Raw genomic sequence first — 26,040 nt, 5'->3', positions numbered from 1 at the left:
ATGGCTATTTGCTTACAAGTTCAGCATTTATATTTATTAACTTATTTATATTCTTCCTTATTTTTTCAGACTTCAGAGTCAACAAACAGATAAACAAGATCTCAGTGATATTCACAAACCAGAGAAACTAAGGTATGAGGATCTTGAAGAACACATTTCTACTCTTGAAGGTAAGTTTTAGTGCATTTCAGACAGTTTGTTTAACACCTTAGGGCTTAACAGTATAGGATAACTGTCTTCATAGTTTTAAGACTGCAGTTGGAGAGAAAATTTTGGAATTAGGGAAAACCAATGTCTCAGATGATGGAGTATTAAATTTCTTTATTCTTGCATCTTTAGGTAAGTGTATATAGTAATAAGCAGACATTAAATTGAGTTGGTTCTGAAATTTATAACATAAATTTGTTCAGAAATCTTGCATAACTTTGTTCTGATTAATGCTGTAGGTCTGACAGTTGCTTTGGAATGTTTTAACATGGTGTAGAAATTTTTTTTTAAATAGGAAAGTGTATTAGTATGTGAACTAAATTGAGGCTTTATTATATTTGCTGCATAAATTAGAACCAGGTTATAAGTCTAAAGATAGGTTTCTGTAGCTATTGCATGCACTCTTGATTCTTCCTTCATAATTGAGGCTTAAATAGTAGTATGAATTAGAAGTTGCTTTAGGTTGCATGTAAATGTGGGAAGAAAGAACTCTTGCAGTTAATCAAAGGAACTCTTATGCAGTTAATCAGCATTTCTGAGTTGTTTTGGAACATGTGGTTCAGTTACTGAAACTTGAATTTTGTCCCTTTTTTTTCTCTGAGGTCAGTATTCCATTTATTTGCATTTCTTCTCTCTGTTTATTGCAGGCTATAAAATGTTTTCTTCTCTCCCTGTGCTGCAGGGTTGGTTTTCAAAAATCTTTGACATAACTAAGGCAGTGTAGAAACAAGAGGGTAATCAAACTTGGTGTCCTTTATAGCCATTTGTGTATGGAGTGAGAAATAGAAGCAGTTACAGGCCTTACTTAGAGTGACATCCTAATGTTGAACCTTAGCAGCCTTATCTCCCATGAAACTGTGGGTTTAAAGTAAATGAAGCTGTCAATGAGGAATATGTGAACAGCCAGCTAACCTTTCCTATTTGCAGATTTCATGAGGTCTGTAAAGTCCTGAGGCTTGGTGGACATGTGGCATTGTGTGGTGTAACTGAACTCATAGGTGGTGAAGAGATTGTCGTTGTTGCTGGGAGAGTCAGGGGCATTTTCTTGGAAACCAGTGATTCTATCTGGTGTCAGTGTTTTCAGACTGGCTTCTTTTGGCTGTGGTTAGGTCATATGGAAGATAGAGTGGAGCCTTTGCTCACTCTCCTGACCCTGTGAGAATATGGCTTTCAGTATTTTAAAAACAAGCAACCAAAAAAGATGTTTGTTTAAATAGCAGATGTGCTGATAGTGTTCAGTGATAACTGGCAGAAGATAATGCATCATCTGTGCATTTCATCTGTGAGGCTTTACTCATTACTCAGCTGGTTTTATTTCTCTCATTTATTTCTTTTATAAGCTTTAAATGCATTATTTGAATATGAACCAAGCCTGTAGCCACTAATGGTTTCTACTCATCTCACATTTTAATTAGACTTATATTTATTTGTTAAATTTTGTATGGGACACTTTTGGGAATACATTACATATTTCACTTCTATTTTATTACATATGACAACAGACTGGCATTTTCTTGGCAATTAGGGCTGAGTAGATGCTGTGCCCAGGTAAGGTACTAATGAATCATTTGCTGATGTGTGGTGGTCAGTCATTGTAAGAGTTCACATATGCTGATGATTTCTCAATCAACAGTACTTTAGTTGGGTGAGCCTACCTCAAGCATCTCAGTATGTAGGAGGAAATCAGATTGGCTGAAAAGGGGAGGAGGTGGTTCAGGAGAAATTGCAGGGAGAGGTGGGTAAGAAAGTAAAATCTAAAAAGTAAATACAGAAAAAGATATAGTGAAGGATGAAGTTGATAACAGTAAAAAAAATCTATGACATAAAGGAGATACCAGAAAATATGGAAGTCTTTAAGTGCTACTGTGAGTGGGTTCTAGAAAGAAAAGATCAGCAGATTATTTTGGCAGCAATTGTTTCTGGGTGATGTGCTTGTCTTAAGGGAATAATGCATCCCTTTCAGTCCACCCTTAAAAAGGGAGTGAAAGTGTACAGAGTTAGCTTTTTTCCCTCCTTTGCAGACTAGTTAATTTAACATGGTTTTTACTATTAATGGTTCTGGTTTGGGTTTCTTTGTTTGTTTATGTTGTTAGCAGTCATTTTGAGGTTAGAAGTAATATTTAACTGGGGCAAGTTTATGAAAGGATTTTTTTTTTAAATTTAAATACACCTGATGCTTATTGGTGCTTCATATGGAAATAATGTTGTTGTTGATAGCTTTATAATTAAGAGAGAGCAACAAAACAGAATAGATTTTCTTTTGAGTGTGATAGCCCATTATTTTAGTCTTACAAAACACCCCATATATAGAATTTATTTTCCTAGGTGAAGCTGGTAGGAATTCCTCTTGCTTTGGTAAGAAACTGAAAACATTCTCCTAGCTTAGAATGACAGCTTAACAGAAATTTTCTGTTTCCTGTTATGCTTTCATCTATAGCTCTTTTAAAAGAGTTTTAATTTGAAGAAATTTAGAGAGATAATCATTCAGAGAGAAAGAGGCTGATCAGTTTGGTTGACTTGGGTTTTTTCATGTAAAATATTTCAGTTTCATTATTATGTGAAAAAGAAAAAGCTTGAGACATTGCTAGTATACGAAGGATGAAAATTGATGTTTTCTAAAGCTTTACCCAAAACCTAAAGAGATATATAGAGTATCTGTTCTGTGTTAGACCAAGTGCTTGGGGGAATAGTCCTGTGTATTTCAGGTTGGCTGTCTAGAGATAATGGCCACATCTTGTTTTAGCTCTTTTTTTCTGCCTCCCATGAAATGAGATAATAGCAGTCTGCATATTTGCAAATCAGTAATTTAAAAGCAGTTGAATATCACAGCAATGATCAAAGAGGAAGGACAGTAATTGTGGTTTTGTGAATTCAGAGCCAACCTTGCACAGGGAAAAGATAGTATAATGTAGAATATCTGAGTTAGCAGCATCCATCCTGTGCACTGAAGAAGGCAAAGATCCCATTAAAGAGTGTGTGACCAGATAGTTAAAGATTATTTTTATATGCATAAAAACTATGAGCTGAACTTGGATACACAATTTTTCTGTTACTTGTATCTTGATTTTGTCAAGAAATGAAAACATCTTGGGTTTCTGTTGTATATTTCTACAGTTTTGGCTTTATAAACAAATGTGTTCCAATAGCTAATTTCAAAACTAACAATTCTGTAATTAAGGAAGCAAGTACAGCCTATGATAATTCTTAATTCTCAGAGAGATGATCAAGTTGAAGGGAAAATGCTCAATTAGTGCTGATATTTTTGTGTTCTAATTTAGCCATTCCCACACTCTCTGTCCATTGCTGTGCTCCACTTTTGCAATTATAAAATAATGAAGCCATTGTTCAAAATTCTTCTCCAGATCAGGGGGACATACCAGAGGAGTGTGAAAGTGATGTCTTGCATCCATCTGGGGACACTGTAGATGGAAACTGTGTCACAGCCCCTGTGCCAGCAGCAGCCACTTCACTGCAGGACTTGAGTGAGTTCTCAGCTCAGACACAAAAGAAAGTACCCTTTTAAAGTGTCAAATGTGTAACACAGAAAGACAAATATTTAAGAGTCTGTAGGTATATGTAGGCTGGTGTGGTTGAAAAATTTTCCAGAAAGTGCCATTTCTGTAATAAAGAGAAAAGAGTGTTTTCCTTTGCTTTTTTTTGTATGAGGATGACGTTTTTCATCCTGGCTTTAGTTAAATTTGCTTTTAATTTAAACATTCTTGCCACCCATCCCACCTCCCCCATCCAGCCTCTTGTGAGATGATTTTTTTCTTTTGGGTAATTATTAAATATAATTTCTGTTTTGATAGGAATGAGACATTAAATGTTTTGAAGAATTTTATGTACTGCTTGTCTGGATTTTTTAAAATTTATTCTTGACTCTGTTGGTGAACTGTATTATCACAATGCAGTTTTAATTCTTTGACTAGATGAGAATAATATCTCATATATAGTCAGCATATGCTGCTTTTCTAATTGTTCTAGATGCAAACATTATGGTTCTTTTTATTTAGAGAAGGGTTTTTTAGCTTCTCATGATTCCCAGTCCTTAGTTTGCCCATCTCATTGCTATCCAATGCTGTTCTTTGTACACAGTTTTTTAAATGCATTGGTCATATCAGCAGCATGTCCTGCAATACTTTTCCAAGGGGTTTTAGATACTTTGCTTTATAAATACAAAGAATTGTATCCAACCACATTACAGAGGGGGGAAGAATACAGTAACATGGACTTTGGGATAAGAAAGGTTTGTTTAATAAGAATAGCCATGAAAGGAATGAGAAGCACAGATCTGTCAAATCTCTGGCCTGTACTTTGGCACTACTCCTTAACTCTTGGTGAGTCCTTTATCAGACTAGAAAATGTTTAGAGGTGGGAAAACACATTAGCCCATACCCAAGAGGAAGTTCAGTGGATGTACAAACAACACATGCAGTTGTTTTTCATTTGCTGTTAACATTATACAGGAACCTGGTACTGATTTCTATGCTCTTGTAATGATTACTGAACTACATAAATCAAATTACAGATGTTGAAATAATTTTTCACAGTGGTGCTGGATCAAAGGCAGATTGAAGAACAGAACAGAGAAGTTGAGCAAAACTTAGAAGAAGAAAGGAAAGAGAAAGAGCAGGAAACTTTGGAAAACGAGCAAAAAGAAGTGGAGAAGCTTAATGAAGAGGTGGTAATTTAATTTCTGACAGTAATGCAGCCTTGTAGTGGCTTGCATTTTAGGATTATTATATGTGTTTCTTGGTTAAAAGTAGATTTTTTTTCCATAAAGTGGAAGTAGTAGAGGCTAAGTTATTTTATTTACTTTATGTGTGATTAACCAGTCTAACTAGAGTGTCTCCTTATGCCAAGTGACTTTTTCACTGGAAACAGATGCCTTTCCTTCCCTGCCTCATGTAACTGGAAGCTACAATTTTATGGCCACTGTCACCACGCTGTTGGAACAAACTGAACATTTGCTGTCTCTGTGGTGTGGCCACTGCAGGTGGGGACACCACCAGAATGTGTTCATGTCCATCTGTCAGGATTTCCAGGGTACTCTGGGAAGCAGAGGGTATAAGGAGACCTTGAGTTTGCTTAAATCCCTTTGAGCTTAAACACTTAGTGTTTAGTGTTCTGGATTTTTAGCTCCTGTTTAATACTGTTTAGACTGGTGTGTTTTACTGAGTTTAAGGGGGAATTTTGGTTGTATTACAGGTATTAAGATAGAAATGTATTTTTCTAATCAGTATTTTTTTTTGTGTGTGTCTTAAAGTGTATCCGAGACTCAATGAAAACAAATGAAGAAATAGAAGATAAAGAGGGAGTAAAATCTGAGCATGGTAGCACTGCTGCTGAAAATAATGTAAAGGATCCTCCTTCCAATCCATTAGAAAAATACATGAGAATAATTCAGCAGAGCAGAGAGCAGGAACTGGCAAACAAGGTGATTATTCTCAAAACACAGTCCCAAAAATATTATTGACCAATTTGTGTCTTGCTAGGCTTGCTTAGAATGAAAACAATTTTCACATTTAATTTTTTCTTCATTTATAAACTTTATGTAGCAACCTGCAGAGCAGAGTGTTTGGATTTGTATTGGAAAAGTGTGATGATCCAAAAGAAAAAACATGGGAAACTTTGTTCTGTAAGGGTTACTGGTATCCTCTGGGTGGAGGGTTTGTTAGTTTGTTTTTTAAGGTACTAGGACTGTATTTAAAAGTCCTCAATTTTTAGCTTAAACTGCATTTAAGTATGGTTTGAAGCTACGCACGTCAGGTTGTGTTCCTGTAACACAACAGAATTTATTCTGGCAAAATGGAAAATTGAACTGTTAAAGAAGAGGTATGGGTGGACATTACTTCAGTGAAGGAATGCAGGATGCTTTTGTTCAGACATGATCCCAATCTAAATTTCCAAAGTGTTACTATTCTAGATCCAGTGTAGCATTTATAGAAATAGGATTGGTCCTTTGGAAGATTTTTATTTTCAGTTATGAGCCTTAAAAATCCAGATACTATTATTAGATCACTTTGACATTAGAACTGGTTAGAGAAAGTGTATTTTCCTCTTGGTTACTAGGATTCAAAAAAAGAAGAAATAAGAGAAGGGTCACCTTCAGAAGGACTTTTATCTACTGAAAATGATGACAGGTAAGGCTCATGTATGCATCACTTCTAGTACGCCATACTAACAAATTATAATAATAACAACTCTAATATATAGTTGTAATAGATTTAGTATGAATTATGTTAAGAGACATCTGCCTCCTTAGAAACCCAAATAAATTATTAATCAAAAGCAATTGTATCAGAAAAATTGAGGATCCCTCCAATTCTTGTACATGCAAGTTAAGCACTGTATGTAACTCACATCTGAGAGCTGCACTTTATGATCTGTTTCAGTAGCTGTGGCACTCATAACTTTTTCACAGAGAGCTGGAGTTCGAGGGATTGTTCTTGGGTGATGACAGCCTGGGTAAAAGTTTGTCTGTGCTGCACCTCACCATAGTCTGTTCCTAGCTTTGATTTTTCAGTAGCATTGTGGACTTTTAAGATGCTTTATTCAGAGATTTTGTCTGCCTCCACTGAGTCACAACAACCCAGGCATTTCCTCTGCTTCTCTCTAGGCATTGATAAATACAGATGAATGTTTTAGTTGCTTGCAAGAGAAAAACCAAACAATCCTCCTCCAAATCTTTCAGTTTTTCCGAGATGTAGAATTGAAAATAAGCAAAAAATATGGAGCAGTTAGAAAAAAACCCATAAAGGTTCACTGGGACTATAGTAATGATTCACCATTGTCTGTGCTGTTAAACATAGCAGACCCTACCCTGCTGCTCCTGAATTGGCACCAGTTGTGTTGTTTTCCCTTGGTGAGCACTATACAAGATAGTTCTGCTTTTTGAGGTGATGGCTTTTAGTTAATGAAGGCCCAAATCCTCCTGCTTTAGGGTTGGTTTTATTGCCAGCAGTTCACTGGAACAGCAAAGGCAGTCTCTTCTGTTTTAAAATGAGCATTAAGATTTAAGATAAACTACATTAACTCGTACCACTTTCTTTTCCTCCCTCCTATAATCAATATAGTCTTGCAGACATTTCTCATGGAGACGTGGATGAAAGCTTCTGGTGAACCATAACTACTGATATTTTAATTTTTATTATTATTATGAGAAAGATATTTTTAAGTCGTTTTGTGCCTTTAATAAATGTTAGGCAGCAACACTGTGGGCTGTGTAATTATAAATTAATAAAGCTGATTTTGATCTGTTTCATCACTTCAGTCATTCATTTCAAACAGGGAGTCCTGATGTGTTACTAATCCAAGAGGAAGCCCTTGGGTGGGGTGAGAGAAAGAACAAAGCAGGGAACAGAAACTGATCAGTATGTTTGGGTAGATTTGTGTTGGCACTGAATTCCTCTAAACTTTGTCAATTTTACCAACCCCCGCCCCCCCCAACCCCTTCTCCAAATGGTTCAAAGTGTGGATGAAAGGAAGAAAAAATTCCCTCATCATCACCTGATTTAAAGGTGTCCCGTGGAGGCACTTGGCTCACACAGCTTCAGAGCATTGAGTGTGACAGACCCAAAATAAGGTGTCCCTTCTGCTGCACGGCAGGAGCCACTTTCAAAAGCAGCCCCTCTCATGGATCACCTCGTTGGTATTAACCAGCCCAGAATGGAGAGATTAAAATAAAAATGCTATTTAACTCATCTTTATTTAAGCTTTGTATTTTGTAGGTAGATTATAGGCAAGATCATTAAACTTTATTTACAGTATAAAATACAGTAGTTTTTATCAATGAAGTAATTTTGGGTGGCAGCATATATTACAACTTGCACTGCATTTGAGGCTGCTTATCTTGACCTAACTACAAGAACATGAAGCCAAGTTTGACAGAATTTAGGGGCAAAAAAACCAAAGTTCTGTCTTAAATTCGCTGGATGTTTAAACACAATGTACCAAAACTGTGACAGATACAAGCTCTGCTTTTTGAAATGGAGCTAAAATGTGATGTGGTGGTTATTCTGATTTTGCATACTGCTTAATTTGCTATTGCAGCCACTCTGGCCTTTACAGAATTTCTGAGTGACTGAGAATTTCTGGATGTTGGATAGGGGTAGTGCTTGTTGCATTATGCTGGCCTGGAACAACTACCACTACTGCATGCTGCACACAGCTGCTGCTGCAGCTGCACCTGCAGAGCTGCCCTGCCCCATGCAGGAGGGCAGGGAGCTCTGGAACAGAACATGTTTCACCTCAGATAGAGACATAAAGCCTAGAGATGCACTGCCATGGAGTAGCTGTAGGTCTGGGTTCAAATAAGCATACACAAGTGTTGTCTATTATCTACAAATATTTATTTTAACACTTGGATTTAACTACAGGAAGCCCTTGGCACTGATAGAAAATATTGATTCACTGTTAGGTTACAAAAATTTATACATAGCAAAATTTAATGCTCTTTACATAAAAATATTAGACTACTTAAACAAAACTTCAAAAACTCCCAGTAATAGCTACACTGAATTAGAAAAGAATTAGGCTTTAAGACACTGCCTCCATTATTACCCTTATGCAAACACTGGGCTAGAACATCACCTGCATTGCTGTAGAAATGTCTCCTTCATGCAACAGGTAAGAACATACACTAGGCTATTTTTTCGTATTTGCTCTACATCAATCAACTTTGCCCCTTTTTTGAAACTGTCAAATTAGACTTCAGTAGTTAACAAAAGAAATTATATTTGAAGTTAATACCCCCCAATAATGCCTTTTCTCTTAATACTGATTTGAAGGAATTTGTGCTTCCTTTGATGTATATTCAGCAAACAGTCAAAACTACCAAACCACACATCAGCTTAGCAGGGGTATGACTTGAATATTTAATTTTTTCAAATGAATGATGTATTTTTACTTTCCCCCCCCGACATTTATATATATATATATATATCATATAGAACAAACACCAAATATACCATCACTAATACTCAAGATATCACTGAATGCTTCTGAAAAAAAACATTAATTAGAAGGCAGACTTCTATGGGAAATGACTTTAAAATGGCACCAGTTTCTTTGTTGATTTTTTTTTTTTCTGAACACCACGTTTTCTTAGTGTGCTAATTAATTTGTAAAAAGGAAAACACATAAGTACTGACTATAAATTTGCTAAGCACCAAGATAGAGAAAGGTGGACATCCTGTATTATTTTTATGGCTGCAAATTTTATTGTTTGTGTAAAACTCTGCAAACTTTCTCATCCGCTCATTTGGAATTGTCAGATCAGTGTCATTTTAATAAGGTAACACTTTCACTTACTTAAAATGTAGGATAATGGTCTCCTGCCACTATATAAATGCTACAACATTTATAGAAAATAAATATTAAGGCAAAGCTGACATTTATTTTCAAAGAAGGGGATCATTATCCAGATCCAGGGATCTACATTCCATTAAAAAGTTAATAAAAGGATTAGAACTTGGGAGATCTGCTCGCCCCTCAGGTGAGCACAGGGACGCGATGGCTTCATGGTGGCAGTGTGTGGCACAGGAGTGCAGCTGCTCCCATGGCCCAGGTGTGGGTGTTCCCAAACAGCCCCCCTGCACCACCTGGGAGCTGCTGCAGCTGTGCCATCACACACACACGAGCTCCTCTCTCTCAGGAATCCCAGCTGGGCACGGGTTCCTTTGGGAGGTGCTCAGTCACACACCCTGCACTGCCTGAGGTCTGCACAGATCTGCACAGATCTGCTGCCTGCTTGGCCGGGGCACCTGCCACTGGTTTGTGCAGGGCGTCATGCTCTAGGAGCAAGTCAAATGTTAAATACCAAGTCTCAAAGAAGAATAATTTGGTCACTTTTTGTAAAGTGTTGCCTTTTAAAATGCCTGGAATAAACCCTCCATTCTCTTTTAGAAAGGATGGAAGATTACCAATGGGACGATTTCCCTAAAAAAGTTTTCCAGGAGCTGGAATGTGAAGCTTTTACACTTCTCTCTAATTTCGTTTGCTAGACACATATCTGTACTGCAGAGCAGCTATTTGCTGATTTGTCAGAGCTAGAGAACTCTTCTGCTGAATTAATGTGGCAGACATTTATGTGTAAGAATTGAGTTGCTCTTTTGACCGAGACTGGATATCCTGAAGCTCCTGCTCTTCTTTTGCTTTGATATCTTGGTAGGCCTGCATTTTGCTTGCATCCTTTAAGTAGGCCCAGTTAGAAGACAGTATCATGAGGAAGTGGATCTGGAAGAGAAGGGTGAGCATGATGGCGAGTGAGCATGTCAAGAGGCAAAGCAAGCTGCTAGTCAGATTAATAGACGCTCTTTAAAATAACAACCATAAAAATAGTTATTCTACGTTAATAAGCATTCTGTTATTAAAACAAGCACAGAGGCTATTTTTCAAAGATCTCTAGAATTTGGCATGCTAATAATTCAGTTGGTTATTCACAATTTAGAGATAGTTAGTACAACAATATTAAAATGAGCTACAGAGTTGTACGGGTCAATTAAAATGCAGAATGGGGGGAAGCAGGAACAAACAGTTTTGTATGTGGCAGTATACGGAATCTGTAAACTATGAGGTGCTCAGAAGAACTGCTCTCTAAGGTCGTGGTGTTTATGCATATCCAAGCCCAGAGCCCGGCAGGTCTTTTCCCCCAACAAGCAGATGAGAATTCCACCCTCCCCCTGGAAGAAAACCTGAAACTGTGAACTGTTTTATTCACGAGAACAAGGCTACATTAACACATCGAAAAATTAAACATCAAAACATGAATCCAAAACTAAGCAAAAGCATGCAATGTCTGGGTTAAGAAGTCTTAATCCTGCATTTTTATAGCTACATTTTAAACTTCCATTGTCCGACCTCTGTGAAGAGTTGCATATAGCAAATGGTTCTCTTTTTAAATTATTATGTGTTTGTTTTTCTAGTTTGTGCATTCGTCTCTTGCCAACTTCTTTTGCCCATACTTCATGCAAAAACATCTACATCTGAAAACATTGATTTGCTTCTCCTTCTTTTTTTCCCCCAACACTGTTAAAAGGTCCCTGTGATCTATGCATGGTTTTGCTTCCTGTGCAGTCATACTTACATTTTGAGATCTGGCTACTGAGAAATCAGTTACTAAAGTGCAGCCATACAAGAGCAGAAGCTATTTATATGCTGTTTCTTACTAGTTCAGGGTCCAAAAGAATGTGATTGTTTTACGCAGAGCTAAGACAAGGATTTATTTTCTTAGATAAAGAGTATCATTTGGCATGCACTTAAGAGTAAGAGAAAATAATTGATTTCATCATCCATGGAATCACTTGGAAATACAAGCAAATTAATTCATAATACCTGGGCTTCTGACCTCTGCCAACATAGACTGGCACTACTTTATTATTCCTTTCTTTCACACCATATATATTTTGCATGCTTAGGGGCATTTGTATTTGGTGTTCATGGCGAAGAATAAATTAATGCATCTGACCCTGAACTGTTCCAGTATTTGTTTGAGATGACTGTTAGAAATCAAGTGGAGACCTGAAATGAAAACATCCCCTTTTCAGAAGGATGCTTTATAAACACCCCTACAGTAACTGAATCCTCTCAACATGAAAAAATAGCCAGATCTCATCCACATCATAGTTCATATACAAGAAGTCATTTCATTAATCTGATAAGCTAAACGATGCTTACTGAAGCTATTTACAATTACTGTAACAAAATCCAAAAAGCTAGACTTTTAGTCTAGGGTGTCAGTGGTATTTCAAGCTACGCAATGCAGCTTTTTACTGGGCTTATACAATTTAGAATTTAGTGCAGCAATCTTCCCGACTCTTAAACTTCAAAACAGCATAGTTATATGTAGTAGCCATCATGTAGATCAGCTGGTGGAAGAGAACAAAATACAGGAGAGTAAGATACAACAAGGTGACGGCTCAAGCCCACTTGGGCAACTCTCGATACTTTTACAACAGATGTTACTCTGAGCTCCTTCCAGGGTGAAGATGCAAATAAATAAACCTGCCATTTCTCCGGGGAGGATAACCCAGTACAAGCCCTAAGGCCATTTTGTCAGCCAGTTGTGAGTACTACACCAGGGCTTGGCTGGCACAGGGTTAGAAGCTGGCCACTAAAGGAAGCGTTAGACATAGGAACCGCTACCTGGAACGGGCACTGCAGGGTTGGACCAGTCAATCTGCCTGGCTCCAGGCAAAGGAAACCAAGAGGTTATAAGCAGCTGATCAAATAAACTACAAAAATGAAAATAAATAGTGGAAATAAAAGCAGAAAAAGTGGATAGAAGTAGGATTTTGAAAGGACATGCAAATCATTTTTTCCTAAGTATGGGGGAGCGGGTTAAGGTGACTTCCTAAAGCAAAAGTTGGGGACCTGCTGACTTGTGATGACCAAACCACAGCAGCAAATAATTGTGATTACAGCTCACCCCCCCTTCATGCCTAGTATCACTACCTTTAATATATACAAAATTTCATCTTAAAACATTTTAAGCCTAAAATGAACATTTTTAATTATAAAACAGCAAAAAATACTACCCACCAATGCTATGACAGTGGCACCAGCTCCAGCACAAGCCACAATGAACAGGTGGTAAGACATGTAGAACTAGAGAAAAAAACATGTTTAAAACATTGAAGTAATTCATTAGGAATAGTATAAAATGCATTTCAAGTGTTCTAGAGAATAAAGACAATAAAACCATCTTTCTAGCATGGTAGCAAAGCTTTAGAAAATAAAAGTGTGAAAATAATTTTCTTTTTTGATGATGTAACAATTACTTCATTGTTACAATTAAAGCAATCTCTTTATACTACTAGCATGAGTTCTCTCCAAAAACATCAATCAGGTATTTATTACATGGAGCCCAAGTGACTTGTAGGCAAAAGCTGCACATAGGTTACATTTCTGTACCTCATTCGTGTTGCAGATGTTCTCTAAAATTGGGCCACAGGCTTTGCCAGGTACAGCATTCCAAGGAATAATACCTGAAATACCACAGAAAAGAAACCACTAATTTTAGCAATCAACACAGGCTTTCTATTCCTCTCATCTTTTTCACCCACTTGCCAGTTGTGTTCCCATTCGGGGCGCCCATGCGTTGACCAGAGCAGCTTGGAGCTGGCAGCAGGAATTCAAACAACTCCCTCAGGTTGTGCTTTCTCCTCACACTGAGGGCTGCTGCTAAGGCATGTTCTCAGATGTGGTTTTCATATCTGGCAGCCTAGCAGTTGGTTGGGTTTTTGCACTTTGGGTCCAGGTGCACACTCTGCCTACTCCCCCACTCAGCACAGAAGAGAGAATCTGCATCTCAGAGGTACTTGGCACCTTTCAGGGTAGCACTTACTAGATGAGGTTCTACTTGAACAAGAAACTACTGTGGAAGGGTGTGAATACAGATCTAGAGGGAAGAATTACAGGATTTTTTTCTGGTTTAGTTCCAATAGGTAAAAAACATCAAGTGAACACTGCCACAAGAAAGTTCAGTCTGCTGCACCTCATATACTCCAGTGACTTTTCTTATATGATTGCAAGTCTGAAAAGTCAACAGAATCTAGCAGATTTAAAATAACAAACTTTTAGGCCAGTAACAAATGTAAAGCTTAAGCAAAACCTATTTGAATTAAGAGAAACCCAGTTTGTTTTCCCATAAAACTTTGCATTTCAACCCAGCTGGTTGGAATTAGCAACTCTATATGTGGCGGGTCATTGAAATGATCTCAGGATGGCATGGCTTTCAAAAAGATTTTATAGGATTTTCTTCCAAGTCAGCTTCCTCTCTGCAACTGCTACATACAATTCCAGCCTTTTAGCTATTGCTTCCACCCAAAAATGTGAGGAAAGTTCAGTGACACATGTTGTCTGTTAGGGAGCTGTTCTCTTCCCATCACACACTGAAACCCTAATGGTTTTACTGCTCAGGGGAACAATACAACCCTAGACAGCACTAATGCAGCTGCAAAACAACCAGGAGAAGCAGGAAGGTGGAGGAGCACATCTCCCTTCACTCCTGGGCTTTGCTGCTGAAGAAAATGTCTTCTCAGCCTCTCTTGCTGAGCTGCTAAAATAGAATGTATATGTTTAACTGATTTGAAGACTTGCTTTTAAACTTAGTGTGTCATTTCTTCTACTGCACTTACCTGGACAGGAGAGCAAAGCCAAACTTTCTTACTTTTTCAACTTTGAATCCATTTTCTCAGCTTTGAATGACTTAGTCCAAAGAAAGAAACATTCCTAGAAAATGCTAGCTAGAATGAAGCCAAAGGTAGTGGTGACAAAAGATCTTCTGCACAAGGGAAGCTGAAATGAATAACTTCAGGAAAAACTCACCTTAAGAAATGAAAAGCCTGACCTTATTTTAAGTTATTGTCCCAGCTCCCTCAGATTTCTGTGTGTCATCAGAAAGCAGTATTAACTCATTATTAGTTATGGCAGACTTTTAATTGCAGGTTTTTGTTTTTTTAACTGAGAGTAATTGTCAGTGCAACATTCAGACATTTACTTCATCTTTAAATGTGAAACAGTTTTCTGAGAGAACAGAATATATGCATATGGGTTCAAAACCCACAATCAGGTTATCTGTTTCTCAGCACTGTGTCCAAGCAGTTTATTTTAGGGCTGATTTATTTTCAAACCTAATATTACAGTATTGGAAGCTGCTACAAAATCATTTCAGATAAGTGACTTGTCAGTTCAGTTAAATTGATTGCATCTGGAAAGAGATCAGTGTAATGTGAATTAATTAGAAAAGTAATAGCACATTCAGAGATAGAAGATGCTTTTGCATTTGATTCATCTGATAAGGCTGAGACAGAACTACTGAAGACAGACCGAGGAGGATGGATAAAGGATGTAATCAGGATTAAAATGGGTACCGTATTGCCTGATGTCCACGCAGATCTGGTCCCCTGGAACTGTCACATTGCTCTGAAAAGATTTGATGACTTCACAAGTTGACCAGATGTTATAGAACATGAAGACAGGCACAGCGGAGAAGCCGAAGACCCCGAGCCAGGCCACTCCAAGCACATAGGTGAGGAAAACAAACTGGGCAGAGAAAACACAAACACTTTGTGTTTATCTTTGAAAAGACTGTTTAAATTTTCCTTAAAAATGCTTCAAAATAAGCTTAAGCATTCTTTCAGAATTCCAGTGAGAAAGCATTTGATTTTCAAGCACACAAAATCAGTATTCTCGTTGCTTACAAATACTTTGGTAGTTTAAGTGCTACAGAGAAAGTAATTCAGACATTTCCTTTTTCATCAGCCTGCTTGAGTAAACAGATTGCCCTCATGTGAAAGAGCAGCCCATTGATTTCTCAAGATTCTCAGCTAAGCAGGGATGCTGGTTGTAGGCTAAAACCAATAAATTCCAACAAAAATCAATTTAAGGGTTTTTTTAAAATTAACTGTAACATACTAGCATTTCTATAGAACTTGCAAATCAAAACCATGCAGTGAATCAATGCTCACAGAGCTCCCCCACACTCCCTGATATATTGAAATCAATTTGGAATGTAACATTTGAAAATACCTATTTTTGCAAACATACCATGACCGTTAAGAGCAGATCAGAAGGATTCAGTTGGTCTAATACTCACTGCCAAGCAGAAAATTAATTACTTCACTTTAGAAAATCATGGATTTATCCACTAAAATTTGCTGGTTTGGGTTTGCTCTTTAAAAAAAACCCACTACATTACATGTATTTTCTTCGGTTGGATTAAAAGATGTGGCACTGATTGCTTTGAAAATCTCCAGCTTCCTCCTCCCACTAACCCCCTTCCCTTTTCCCTCCTCTTCAAAGTGTGATGGTGAAACAGTAGCTCTGGCATCAGTTCCTAGCTCCCTCCTCCTGGTGAGACCAGGATTTGGATCCCACTTGGAAGGTGGGGGATGCTGTTACATCTCCTGGGCTCTCTTTTCAGTGTTAGCTGTGGCTGTTCTCTCTTAGCTGCAGTGGGCTGAAAAGGCTTCACTTTCAGTAAAGCACTGGTTCCCTACTACCTTAAAATTTGTGTGCCAGAGGACAACAGCAAGGATGGGAAAGGCTCTCAGGGGGGAGGATTCTCAGCCTGACCCAGAACAAGGGACTGAACTAATGCTGCAGTGGTGGAAATTTGCATCCCCACAGGGTTTTTCCAGAATAATCCTACAAGTATTTAAGCAAGAGCTGAACAACTGGTTACGGTTCAGTCAAGGGAGGTGGTGTGTGGGGAGGTGGAAGTTCTTGCAAAACTGTGGCCCATAAAACCCCAGCTAGGCTTTAATTTATAGACAACTCCACTGAAATACCCTATTTCATATTAGATAGCACCATACACCAGACCTGTACGTTTTGTGTGAGAATTGAAAATCCTCTCTTTGGACTTTGGGAAGGACCAAAGGTTAAAGGATTTCTGTAGATACACTACAAATAAAACATGAGTTTGCATATGTGTATGTGGAAGTGTGCATGAGAGGAAGTGCACAAAGCCTTTAAATCCTAAAATAGCCAGGAAAAAAATACACTCACTCTCACATTTAATGTGATAACTGTGGGAAATGGCTATTCTGCATTACCAGAGCCAACACAAATAATTCAGGGAAGATGGAAGTCTGTCTTCTGTAGCAACCTTATGCAAGATGGGACTGCCTTTCAGGACTTTGCTCAGTAATGTAATGAAAGAAGAAGTAGAGGAGTTCTTGATCAAAACGGCAAAAGGTCACTGTATGTCCAAAAGCCTGTTGCCTGTACCCAGCTGCAGTCACTAGTCTGTTAAACATTTTATGTCCTCACAAACCTTGTTCTAGCCCTAAGGTTTTACACAGCAACACACAGGCACTTTTCCTGTCACCACCAAACATTAATGCAGCTTTATCAGAGCTCCAAGCCATTCCTCAGCTGGTAAATTCTCTTCTTCATTGTATGGACAAATATGGACAAACATGAAAACACATTTTTCTGCCCTATTTCCATGTGTCACACTGGTATTTGTATAAGCAGCTGACAGTCATGTGCCTGCAACTACTCAACTGCACAAGCAATTGTCTGCACTGATGAGATGCATGGATGTGTATGTTTCTACTTTATTCTGGATCTTTTGAAAACACTGCTTTAGATCTAATTTTGCTCCTTGGTGAAGGCCATACTTGCTGGGAAAAAAACTGAGCAAATAGCCACTTAACTGGAAAATTATCAGATGCCTTATTTTTATTAGCTCTTGAAAGATTCAGTAAGTACCCAACAGCACAGTGGAAAATTGCTAACTCTCATGAAAATAAACATGCATCTCTTTTGTATTTAACCAGCTGAAAGTACATATTTTTTAAGTTCAGGATATAGACTGTATATTAAAATGCAACAATCACATCAAAAGCCTCTTCTCTTTTCACCCACACTTTCCCGTGGGCGATCTGTCATACTGCTAAGCTTCCTCCATAACTACGAGCTTTGAATTCAGATTTTCAGTAATAGCTTTGAAATTTTCTCTCAGAAACAGTTATGGCTGTTCTTGCAGAGTGTGCCCTTGGGGACAATGTGGGTGAGAATCTGAAGTTTTATTTTTAGTTAAACTTTGCTTACAATTTTGTTCTAACACAGAAGTATGCTGAAGAGAATATGGCTGGTAACTTCAGGGCTTTGCGAAAAAGCCTCGCTATTCTATCTGTCTGCCTTTTGCCATCTGCAAATCAATACTTGATTCAAGTGCAAAGATGTTGTGAAGCTTCATTCATTCATTACTGTTTGTTGAAGGATCCAGACACTCAAGTACAATTGACTATGGAAGTCAGAGCCATTACAGTTTGATATTTAAATAGCTCTTCAAACCACAGCCATTTTACAGTCTGCCTTTAAGCATCACTCAAGTGTTCCACGTTTAAAAGCACGAATTTCATTTTGGCTCACATTAAATGTTTTAAAATTAGCAGTCTCCTCAGTTTACTTTAGGCCAGTGGGTTCAACTTTATGACAGGGGAGACCATGGCAGCCCTCACCCAGCCCATCTGCAGCACTTTGATTTAACCAAGCACCCTTGAAGTTCAAGAAGAACCAAGACATGGATTGACCCTGATCACACACAAGGAGTTAAACAAAGAAGGCAACAACATTCTGTTATTCAAAGCCCAGGAATCAAACTGAGCCCAACAGGTTTTAGCCAGCAAAGACTGATGTTCCCATTTCTGAGCCCACTCACCATTCCACTGATGCAGCGGCCACAGGCTGTTGTTTTGAACTCTCCATGCAGTTCCTTCACAGCACTCGTTGTATAAAAACCTTCCGCCAAAAGGATTATGCCATATAAGAAGAAAAATGATGCAATGCCGTAAATTACATACTGCATTAGCTGTATTCTAAAATGGAAAAGAAAGAAATAATATAATTAGATTTCAGTCCTATAAAAACAAAGTCAGTCCTCTCAAATTATAATAAATGAGAGACAACTCCTAGAAACAAAGTTCAAGGCTCCTCAGCATTTGAAGCAAGCAGACTGCAGGAAAACACTGTTACAACTGTGCCCCTTCCCAGGTAAGCAATCCTGATGTTCATTAGTCCTGCATCCCCTGTTGGTGCTGCAGTCCTTGCACTGACTGGTGTTTGGCACCATGTTAAAGCTGCAATTTCACACCTTCACTATGGAGCTTTTACTTTTTCCTCTTACTGCTCTTAACTTGGGAATGGCTGACAGGGACAATATGCAGGGCTTAGAAGTGGCAAAGCCTGGAGCTGCACCCCTGACTGAACTACCAGGCTCTGTGGTCATTCCTTTGGCTTAGGGAAAGGAAGCAGTCCCTGAAATTCACCATTTCCACCTGTGAAATCTGATTTACTTAAGTTTGCAAAAATTTCTGAATTCAGCAATACTTGTCTGATACAAAACTCACAAACATGCAGTGACTTCTTCTGAGGCTGCTCTACAGCCTGGAAGGGTAGTTCCAAGTGAGCTGGTAGTTTCAGCACTTTAAGTCACAGCAGTGTTGAGTGCCTCAAAATGTTTGTTGGTGTTTTTTTTAATGGAAGAGTTATTTAGGAAATGCTTCCGTTTTAGGCACTCTGGAACCACTCAGAGGAAGATCATCTCAGGGCACATGGTATAAGTACTTCCCTCAGATGTTATTTGAGAAAGTTCTTGATTTCTTAAAAATCTACCATCTGCAATGACACTCTAACAGTATTTTTCCTTTAGTTAGAATAGGTAGATGAAAAGAATAATTTCTAAATATTATCAATCAGATTCTGTATCCAAACCTAATTATTTTGGAGGACCAGAATTCCAGGTCTTCCATACAACATTTCTGGTCTTCAAAATTCATATTTTGTTATTAGCACGATTTCCCTAGAACTTCTTAAAATGAATTTGATTGTTGGGATGGTTATTTTCGACGAAGTTATTCACAGAACCAAGAGGTTAATTTTATACATCCGCACTACCAGTTTTCTGAGGATAAATATGCTTTGCTCAAGATATTTTTTCTGATTCTTGCCACTCTCCACCAAATAGCTGCTGGCATAGATCTCCAAAGAGCATCTGAATGTTTTAGCTTAAGGAAAATTGATGACTACCATTTATATAGTTAAATGTTACCCTTGTATCAAAATAGGATATTGCTCATTTAAAATTTTATGTGGGAAGTGTTATCTTTGTTTTCCAAACTGATTAAAAATAACTGGATAAATCTGTTACATCTATGCTGTAAGGAACAAAAAAAATTAACTCAGGATTTGAGAGAGTATAGAAGAAATCATTTCACCATCATTAATAGTCCAGGAGAGACCCAATGCATTCTACCAGAAATCAGTAACAGGAAAAGTGGTTAAAAGAGTCTATTCCAAAGGGTGTGTTACTAACTTTTTTTTTTAAAGTTGCTGTAGCCTTAAATTTGCCCCTTTCTAACACCTCTTCTCCCTTCTCACCCCCTTGGCTCCACAGTGGTGAGCCCTGAGCTGCTTTGGTAGGAATTATGCATTTCCCCAGCTGCTGGTGCTGACATGACAAGAAACATTGTCAACAACTCTCCAAAACATTAAACTTGCTGCCTGTGACTGCTGCTTTTGCAATTTCTTCTATTTTGCTCAAATGGAGACTGATGCAACCACGGGGTGTTTTGATACCCAGTTGCTGAAGAACAGCTGCTTACATTTTCTCACTAAATTTTGTGTCTAACTGCAGGGCCCTGGTGGCTCATGCCCTGGAGCTGGGGACACACTGCCAGCCACAGCCAGGGACTGAGTGTGGGCAGTGCTGGAAGGGGGGACCCAGTGGGGAGCAGTGCCAGAGCAGGTCAGGGTACAGAGGGTCCTGTGGACAGGGGAAGCCCTGAAATGGTGCTGTGGGACCAGCCCCAGCGCTCAGAAGGCATGCAGCAAACTGGCAGGTCTATGCCTGCAAGCATACACAGGGAGTCAATGAGAACAGAAATTAAAAAGAAAATAAGAATTAAGGGTGCTGCATAGGGCCCTGATACCAGAGTCTTCAATATCACCTGTCTGGCTTGCTGCCTGTGCACTCCTTTATGAGCCATGCCCACCTTGCTCATCCCAGGGGCCCTCATCACAGCCACACATGGCTGGGCTGGCTGCTGTACATGGGACCCAAGGCAGCACTCCAGGCCTTCCTCTGACCTCACAGAGAAGCCTTGGGAACATAAATGACCCAAATATTTAACCTGTGGTTATCTCCAAAAGCTACATTTGCAGATCTTTCCAGTTTTTTCTTTCTTTTCTCTCATATACCAAACCAGCTTCTGGTATATGAGAAAAATATATTTTCTCATATACCAGAGGAGCTTCTGGTATATGAGAGGGATGGTCAGAACCATGCTTCTTTGCTATTTCCAACATCCCTTACAACTGTATGTCATCAACAAAAACGAAATCTACTCTTAAAATAAAATTGTTACACCTTGTTCTGTTACAACAGGCCCTGCTACAAGTCACTCTTCAGCTCTCTTGTAAGTCCCTTTAGGTGTTGGAAGGTTGCTCTAAAGTCTCCCCAGAGCTTTCACTTCTCCAGCCCTCTGATCATCTTGGTGGCCTCCTTTGGGGTCACTCCAACAGGTCCACATCCTTCCTGTGTTGAGCACACCCAGAGCTGGGTGCAGCACTCCAGGTGGGGTCTCACCAGAGCAGAGAGGCAAGAACACCTCCCTCACCCTGCTGGTCACACTGCTTTGGATGCAGCCCGGGATATAATTGGCTTCCTGGGCTGCAAGTGCACATTTCCAACTCATGCTCAGTTTTTCATCCAACAGCACCCCCAAGTCCTTCTTGGCAGGGCTGCTCTCAATCCCTTCATCTGTCAGCATATATTGATACTGGGCATTGCCCTGACCCAGTGCCCCTGACTGGGCACTGCCCAGACCCTCACTCATGGTGAGCATCATGAGACTCACACAGTCCCACTCCTCAAGGCTTTCAAGGTCCCTCTGGGTCCCTTCAGGTAAGCAAACTGCACCACTCAGCTTGGGTGTCATGTGCAAAGCAGCTGGGAGTGCACTCAATTCTGCTGTCTGTGATAGTGATGAAGATATTAAATAGTGCTGGTCCCAGTGTAAGCAGGAATACCAGGACACACACATTGGCTCTTTGTATGTGAACACCAGTAAATGACCAAGCACCGTTACAAAAACAAGCAACATAGTACTCAGGGATGGAGACTGAAGTTTGAATCCACCTCTGCTTGTTTAGCATGAGGGTGTTATGATGAATGATGGGAATGGGAGGCATACTTACACTTCACTCAGCAAAGCATGGTCACTGGCAGTCGTGGAGAAGTGCTGCTCGAGGATAGACACGGTTCCCGTGAGCGCCACGTGGCCGCAGCCACAAAACAACGCTACCCCCGAGAAGCAGAGAATGGTTGCCACGAGTGAAGCATATGGCACTCCTCCTAGGCACTTAATGCAACATTCAAAGCAACCTAAGCAGAAGAGAGAAAGCAAAAGAAATGTCATAAGCAAAAAGCAAATTATGAGGAAAAGAATATTTGTCCTCCACTTGGTAAAAGCCAGAGGGAATAAAAGGCCCAGGCATTGACATGCTAAGCAAAAAATCTATAGGTGGTACAAGACAGCATCACCCTCTAAAGCAGTGACCTACAGATCTGTTGGTATGGACTCAAAGCCCAGAAAGTGGGCTGAGTGCTCCTGTCTTTACAGGATCAAGAGGAGATCGATGAGACAGCCTATGAAATGGAAAAAGCAAAAAAAATCACTGTCTAAAGTGATCCATTGGAATTCAGCTGCTCATCTAGAGCTCACCATGTTTCAGCTTTACTAATGGCACCTACGCTGGCAGCACTCTGGGAGCTAGACAGGCAACTACTCAAGACAAGGAAGCCTTTTGGAAAAGTAGGAGATGCTTTGCACTTTCATTAGAAGATAATGCATTTAGGTCCACAAAACTTAGCTACCCCACACTCTCCCAGTACTCCCAAGTTACCTTTTTATATAAATCCACATGAGGTTATAGGGATACAGATACTTTTACAACAGAACAATTGAATGGGGTCCAAAGAGTAACAATTTTTGTCGAGGGCAGCTGTATGAATAAGCAATACATTTCCAGCTTTTTATAGGATACACTGAATTTACAGTGATCCCTGAATACAGTTTGCAGTATCATGATCAACTGAAATGCATTGTTTAACTGGTCTGAGTTAACAAAACATCCCCCCAGAGCTGCTATTTGTGTGAACACTGTAATAAGGAGGTTGCAGCTGAATTGCCAGGTTTGTTCCAACTGTGTGGCCTGAAAACCCATCTGCTTACAAAGCTGGGAAATGTAAATCGGAAACAAACGCAGCTTTTAACTGCGCTATAATGGTAATGGCAATCCATACCAATTCATTACTTCAGGGTGATGGCATTAAGCTGTCCCCATTAATGTGCATTTCATACAACTGCAAAGAACACAAGCCATTAAGACAACGCTTAATGGAGCGGCCAGCGTCGCAGGACAGCCACTGCTGCTATGGCAAGGCACTACATGGACAAAGCATTTGAAGGCAAGGAGACAGCTGGCAAATGAGGACATCACATCTTCCCACCCAAAAAATTCGTCACAAAGATCAGCAAGTCTCCAGCCACCACATGAGGCAAGTTTATTTTTATCCCCCTCCCTTTCCCAGTAATGAATGAGTTGCAGAGCAGGCACTTCTGTGAGGCACTGGGGAATAATATGCATCCGATAATTGAAAGATTTCCCATTTCATAAGTGAGAAACTCCTCTTTTAGAGAGTCACTAGCAAATGCCCTAGTCAGGCTTAAGCAGCTATCACCCTCAAAATTACTTACTTCACTAACTGCAGACAAGATTTGATTGTATAGAAACAATCCTGGGAAGGTTTTATAGTCTAGTCCACAGCTGGAGTCCACTCAGTAGGAACTATCTTCATGACAAAAATACTGCCAAATGGGCAAACGCTGCGGCTCGGCAGTGACGGGCCAAACAAAATCCAAATGCACACTATCAGAGGAAATCATCTCTGGCTTTCATTTTATCACAGAGGTCCAGAGCTGAGTTCAGACAACAAACCTTGCAGAGCAATCCTCTGCTTTGGGGAATCTGCCTGACAGAGCTCACATGCAAGAGCAGCCACACTTGTGAGCCTGACTCTCCTCCACAGCATCTGGTCCAAACCTCCCAGAGTTAATCCAAGAAATGCATGCACCTGGTGCAGGATTAGCCATGAAAGATTATCCAAAAGTAACCATGCTCTGACCCAGCAGACAACACACTTGTGGTCACAGCACAAAACAAACGTTTCAAGCAACACTCCTAAAGCAGGAGACCCAACACCTGATCATTGCTTAGAGTGGAGAGGTTGATCACTTAAAAACTGTGCTGAGATCCCACACACTGCTTTAAGGAAGGATTCCATCAAAGACAGAAAATAAAAGAGCTGGAAGCAAAAACAAGAGATTGACAAGATCCAAAAGGAAAGCTGTTTGTTTCAGAAAATGGGAGCAGCCTGACAAAACTGAACACTGGTGCAGACCCAGGATTGATGTTTAATACCCCATACTACCAGGCCAGCTTTCCAGGCCACTGGCAGAACATTTGCCCTGAGGAGTTTGTTGGATCCCTTATCCAAACATACGACAGTATCTGCCACTAATCCACAGACCCTCAAACACAAGGGAACAGTGGCCCACCCCCTCTCACCTCTCAGCAACTGGCAGCTACACAGATTGTCTTAGTGGCCATACTCTTTGTCTTCCTCTGCAGTCCAAGTAAAAAGGCATCACAGAATTTGGGTGGCCTTCATTTTCTCAGTGCAGAACAAAGCCAAGGGTATCTTGGCTTTAGACACCCTCAGAAGTGACTAAAGCAACCACATTATTTTAAACAGAGAAAACTGCCCAAATGTGGAACTGTAGGAAATACTCACCTTGACCCCAAGACTAAAGCAGGAATCAGAGAGACTTTGGTACACCTGGAAACAGCACACAGCCAGCTTGCAAGCACACGAAGCATCCCAAACCAGCATGTTTCCAAGAGACAGTATCCATCCATACATAGTCATTCTGCACCCAAATTGACAGCAGAGCTGCATGGCCTCCTGCCAGAGGGTAACTAACTGCAGGATGGAACCTCATCTCAGTGCTGGGGCTGCCAGACCTCCCCCCCAGATCCCACCGTGAACACTTTATGAGCAGATTAAAGCCATGCTTAGCCCAAGCAATATGGCTGATTTTATAATTTTAACACAAGCCTAAAACAGTACTGCTAAGAGCAGCTTTCAAAGCCAGATACAATTTGAAGCTCATCAAGAACTGAGATACACTTACCAAGCTTCCCAAAGAAGCACTGAAGCAAAAAAGAGGATTTCTCAAAACAATTAGAAAGCTTTCCAGGAAACCTTTATGTTCTCTCTCTGCAACTCTAAGTCAGCAACTATCTTCACACAGTACAACTGAAACCCCAGGAAGATGTTTGCCTAGCTCATGTTCACAAAATAACTTGCTAACACTCTGATGACAACTGCAGGATGAATGCCTGTGAACTCAAGCTGACAAAAATAAGTAGCATTAAAATAAGTTCAGCTCCAATTTTCTGCTAGTTTTTACTTTCCGTATGGCCAAAACGCTGCACTGTTCAGCTGTACATCCCCTTCCAACGAAACAGTGTAAAATGATTTAAATATGAAACTGTACAGAGCAAACACACATCACTGCATCTTCCCTTTCAATGGCTATTTTGTGCAAGGCATCACTAGAACCTTTTGTGCAACTCAGCAGAATAAAAACATTTTTTGTCCTCAGGCTGGTGAGCAGCAGTTGCCATGGAGGCAGGTTAATAACAGCCCAATGATTTGCCCAGAGCTGCCTGTGATCTTGGCTACAGATTTAACACACTCTCAGAAGGAGGCCAGCTAAAACAAAGACTGAGATTATTCTCTAGGGAATGAATGCTATTAAACACACACACACAAAAATATTCTTGCTAAAGGACAAAAATAAAGAGAAGAGAAAGAAACAGGAACTGGCTATTCTTTTCATCTCCTGGCAGCTATCAGTCACAGGAAATTGCTAAAGGATGAACCTACATATGTACATAAATCGGCAATTGGTTGCTTAATGTATGCTGAACAATTATACAATCTGCTCAGCAGTGTACAGCCTACTGCATGCATGCAGGGGCTTAGCCATTCAATTTCCCATGCCAAATGCTGATTGTGTGGCTAAACCTCCTTTGCTACTTTAAGTACAGCTTTAAGATTTAAACTCAGAATGGCAAGGTAATAGAGAATTCATGGAAAATGGTCTTTAAATAAAAAGAAAAAAGAAGCAGTTCTCACATAGTACCTAATCCTATTAAGGTCAAATCGGTGTTTTGGAAATTACAAAGGAC

The 26,040-nt window shown here is 39.6% G+C and overlaps 2 protein-coding genes across 10 annotated transcripts in view; one reads left to right on the top strand and one right to left on the bottom strand.

The window, feature by feature from the left end:
- OFD1 (OFD1 centriole and centriolar satellite protein) overlaps positions 1 to 7,471 on the top strand; it is a 29,501-nt gene extending 22,030 nt beyond the window's left edge. For both annotated transcript variants that reach the window (XM_036384936.2, XM_054514029.1), the window contains 6 exons: positions 70 to 170; positions 3,570 to 3,689; positions 4,758 to 4,888; positions 5,474 to 5,644; positions 6,280 to 6,350; positions 7,284 to 7,471. In XM_036384936.2, coding sequence (XP_036240829.1) covers positions 70 to 170; positions 3,570 to 3,689; positions 4,758 to 4,888; positions 5,474 to 5,644; positions 6,280 to 6,350; positions 7,284 to 7,329 — 640 coding nt within the window. In that variant the 3' untranslated portion in view covers positions 7,330 to 7,471. The remainder of the gene's footprint in view (positions 1 to 69; positions 171 to 3,569; positions 3,690 to 4,757; positions 4,889 to 5,473; positions 5,645 to 6,279; positions 6,351 to 7,283) is intronic.
- A 425-nt stretch (positions 7,472 to 7,896) lies between these two features.
- Positions 7,897 to 26,040, bottom strand: part of GPM6B (glycoprotein M6B) — a 107,044-nt gene continuing 88,900 nt past the window's right edge. For 6 of the 8 annotated variants that reach the window (XM_036384969.2, XM_036384994.2, XM_054514030.1 and 3 more), the window contains 6 exons: positions 21,919 to 22,105; positions 18,383 to 18,539; positions 15,081 to 15,252; positions 13,120 to 13,193; positions 12,748 to 12,813; positions 7,897 to 10,443 (listed from right to left, as the gene is read on the bottom strand). In XM_036384969.2, coding sequence (XP_036240862.1) covers positions 10,294 to 10,443; positions 12,748 to 12,813; positions 13,120 to 13,193; positions 15,081 to 15,252; positions 18,383 to 18,539; positions 21,919 to 22,105 — 806 coding nt within the window. In that variant the 3' untranslated portion in view covers positions 7,897 to 10,293. Of the gene's footprint in view, positions 10,444 to 10,905; positions 12,075 to 12,747; positions 12,814 to 13,119; positions 13,194 to 15,080; positions 15,253 to 18,382; positions 18,540 to 21,918; positions 22,106 to 26,040 lie in introns of those variants that run through there. The other 2 variants (XM_036385003.2, XM_036384977.2) reach the window with 1 other exon arrangement.

This window comes from Molothrus ater, chromosome 2, assembly GCF_012460135.2.
Source record: "Molothrus ater isolate BHLD 08-10-18 breed brown headed cowbird chromosome 2, BPBGC_Mater_1.1, whole genome shotgun sequence".
Taxonomy (NCBI): domain Eukaryota; kingdom Metazoa; phylum Chordata; class Aves; order Passeriformes; family Icteridae; genus Molothrus; species Molothrus ater.
The sequence above is the reverse complement of the archived record's forward strand: the minus strand, read 5'-3'. Positions and strand labels throughout refer to the sequence as shown.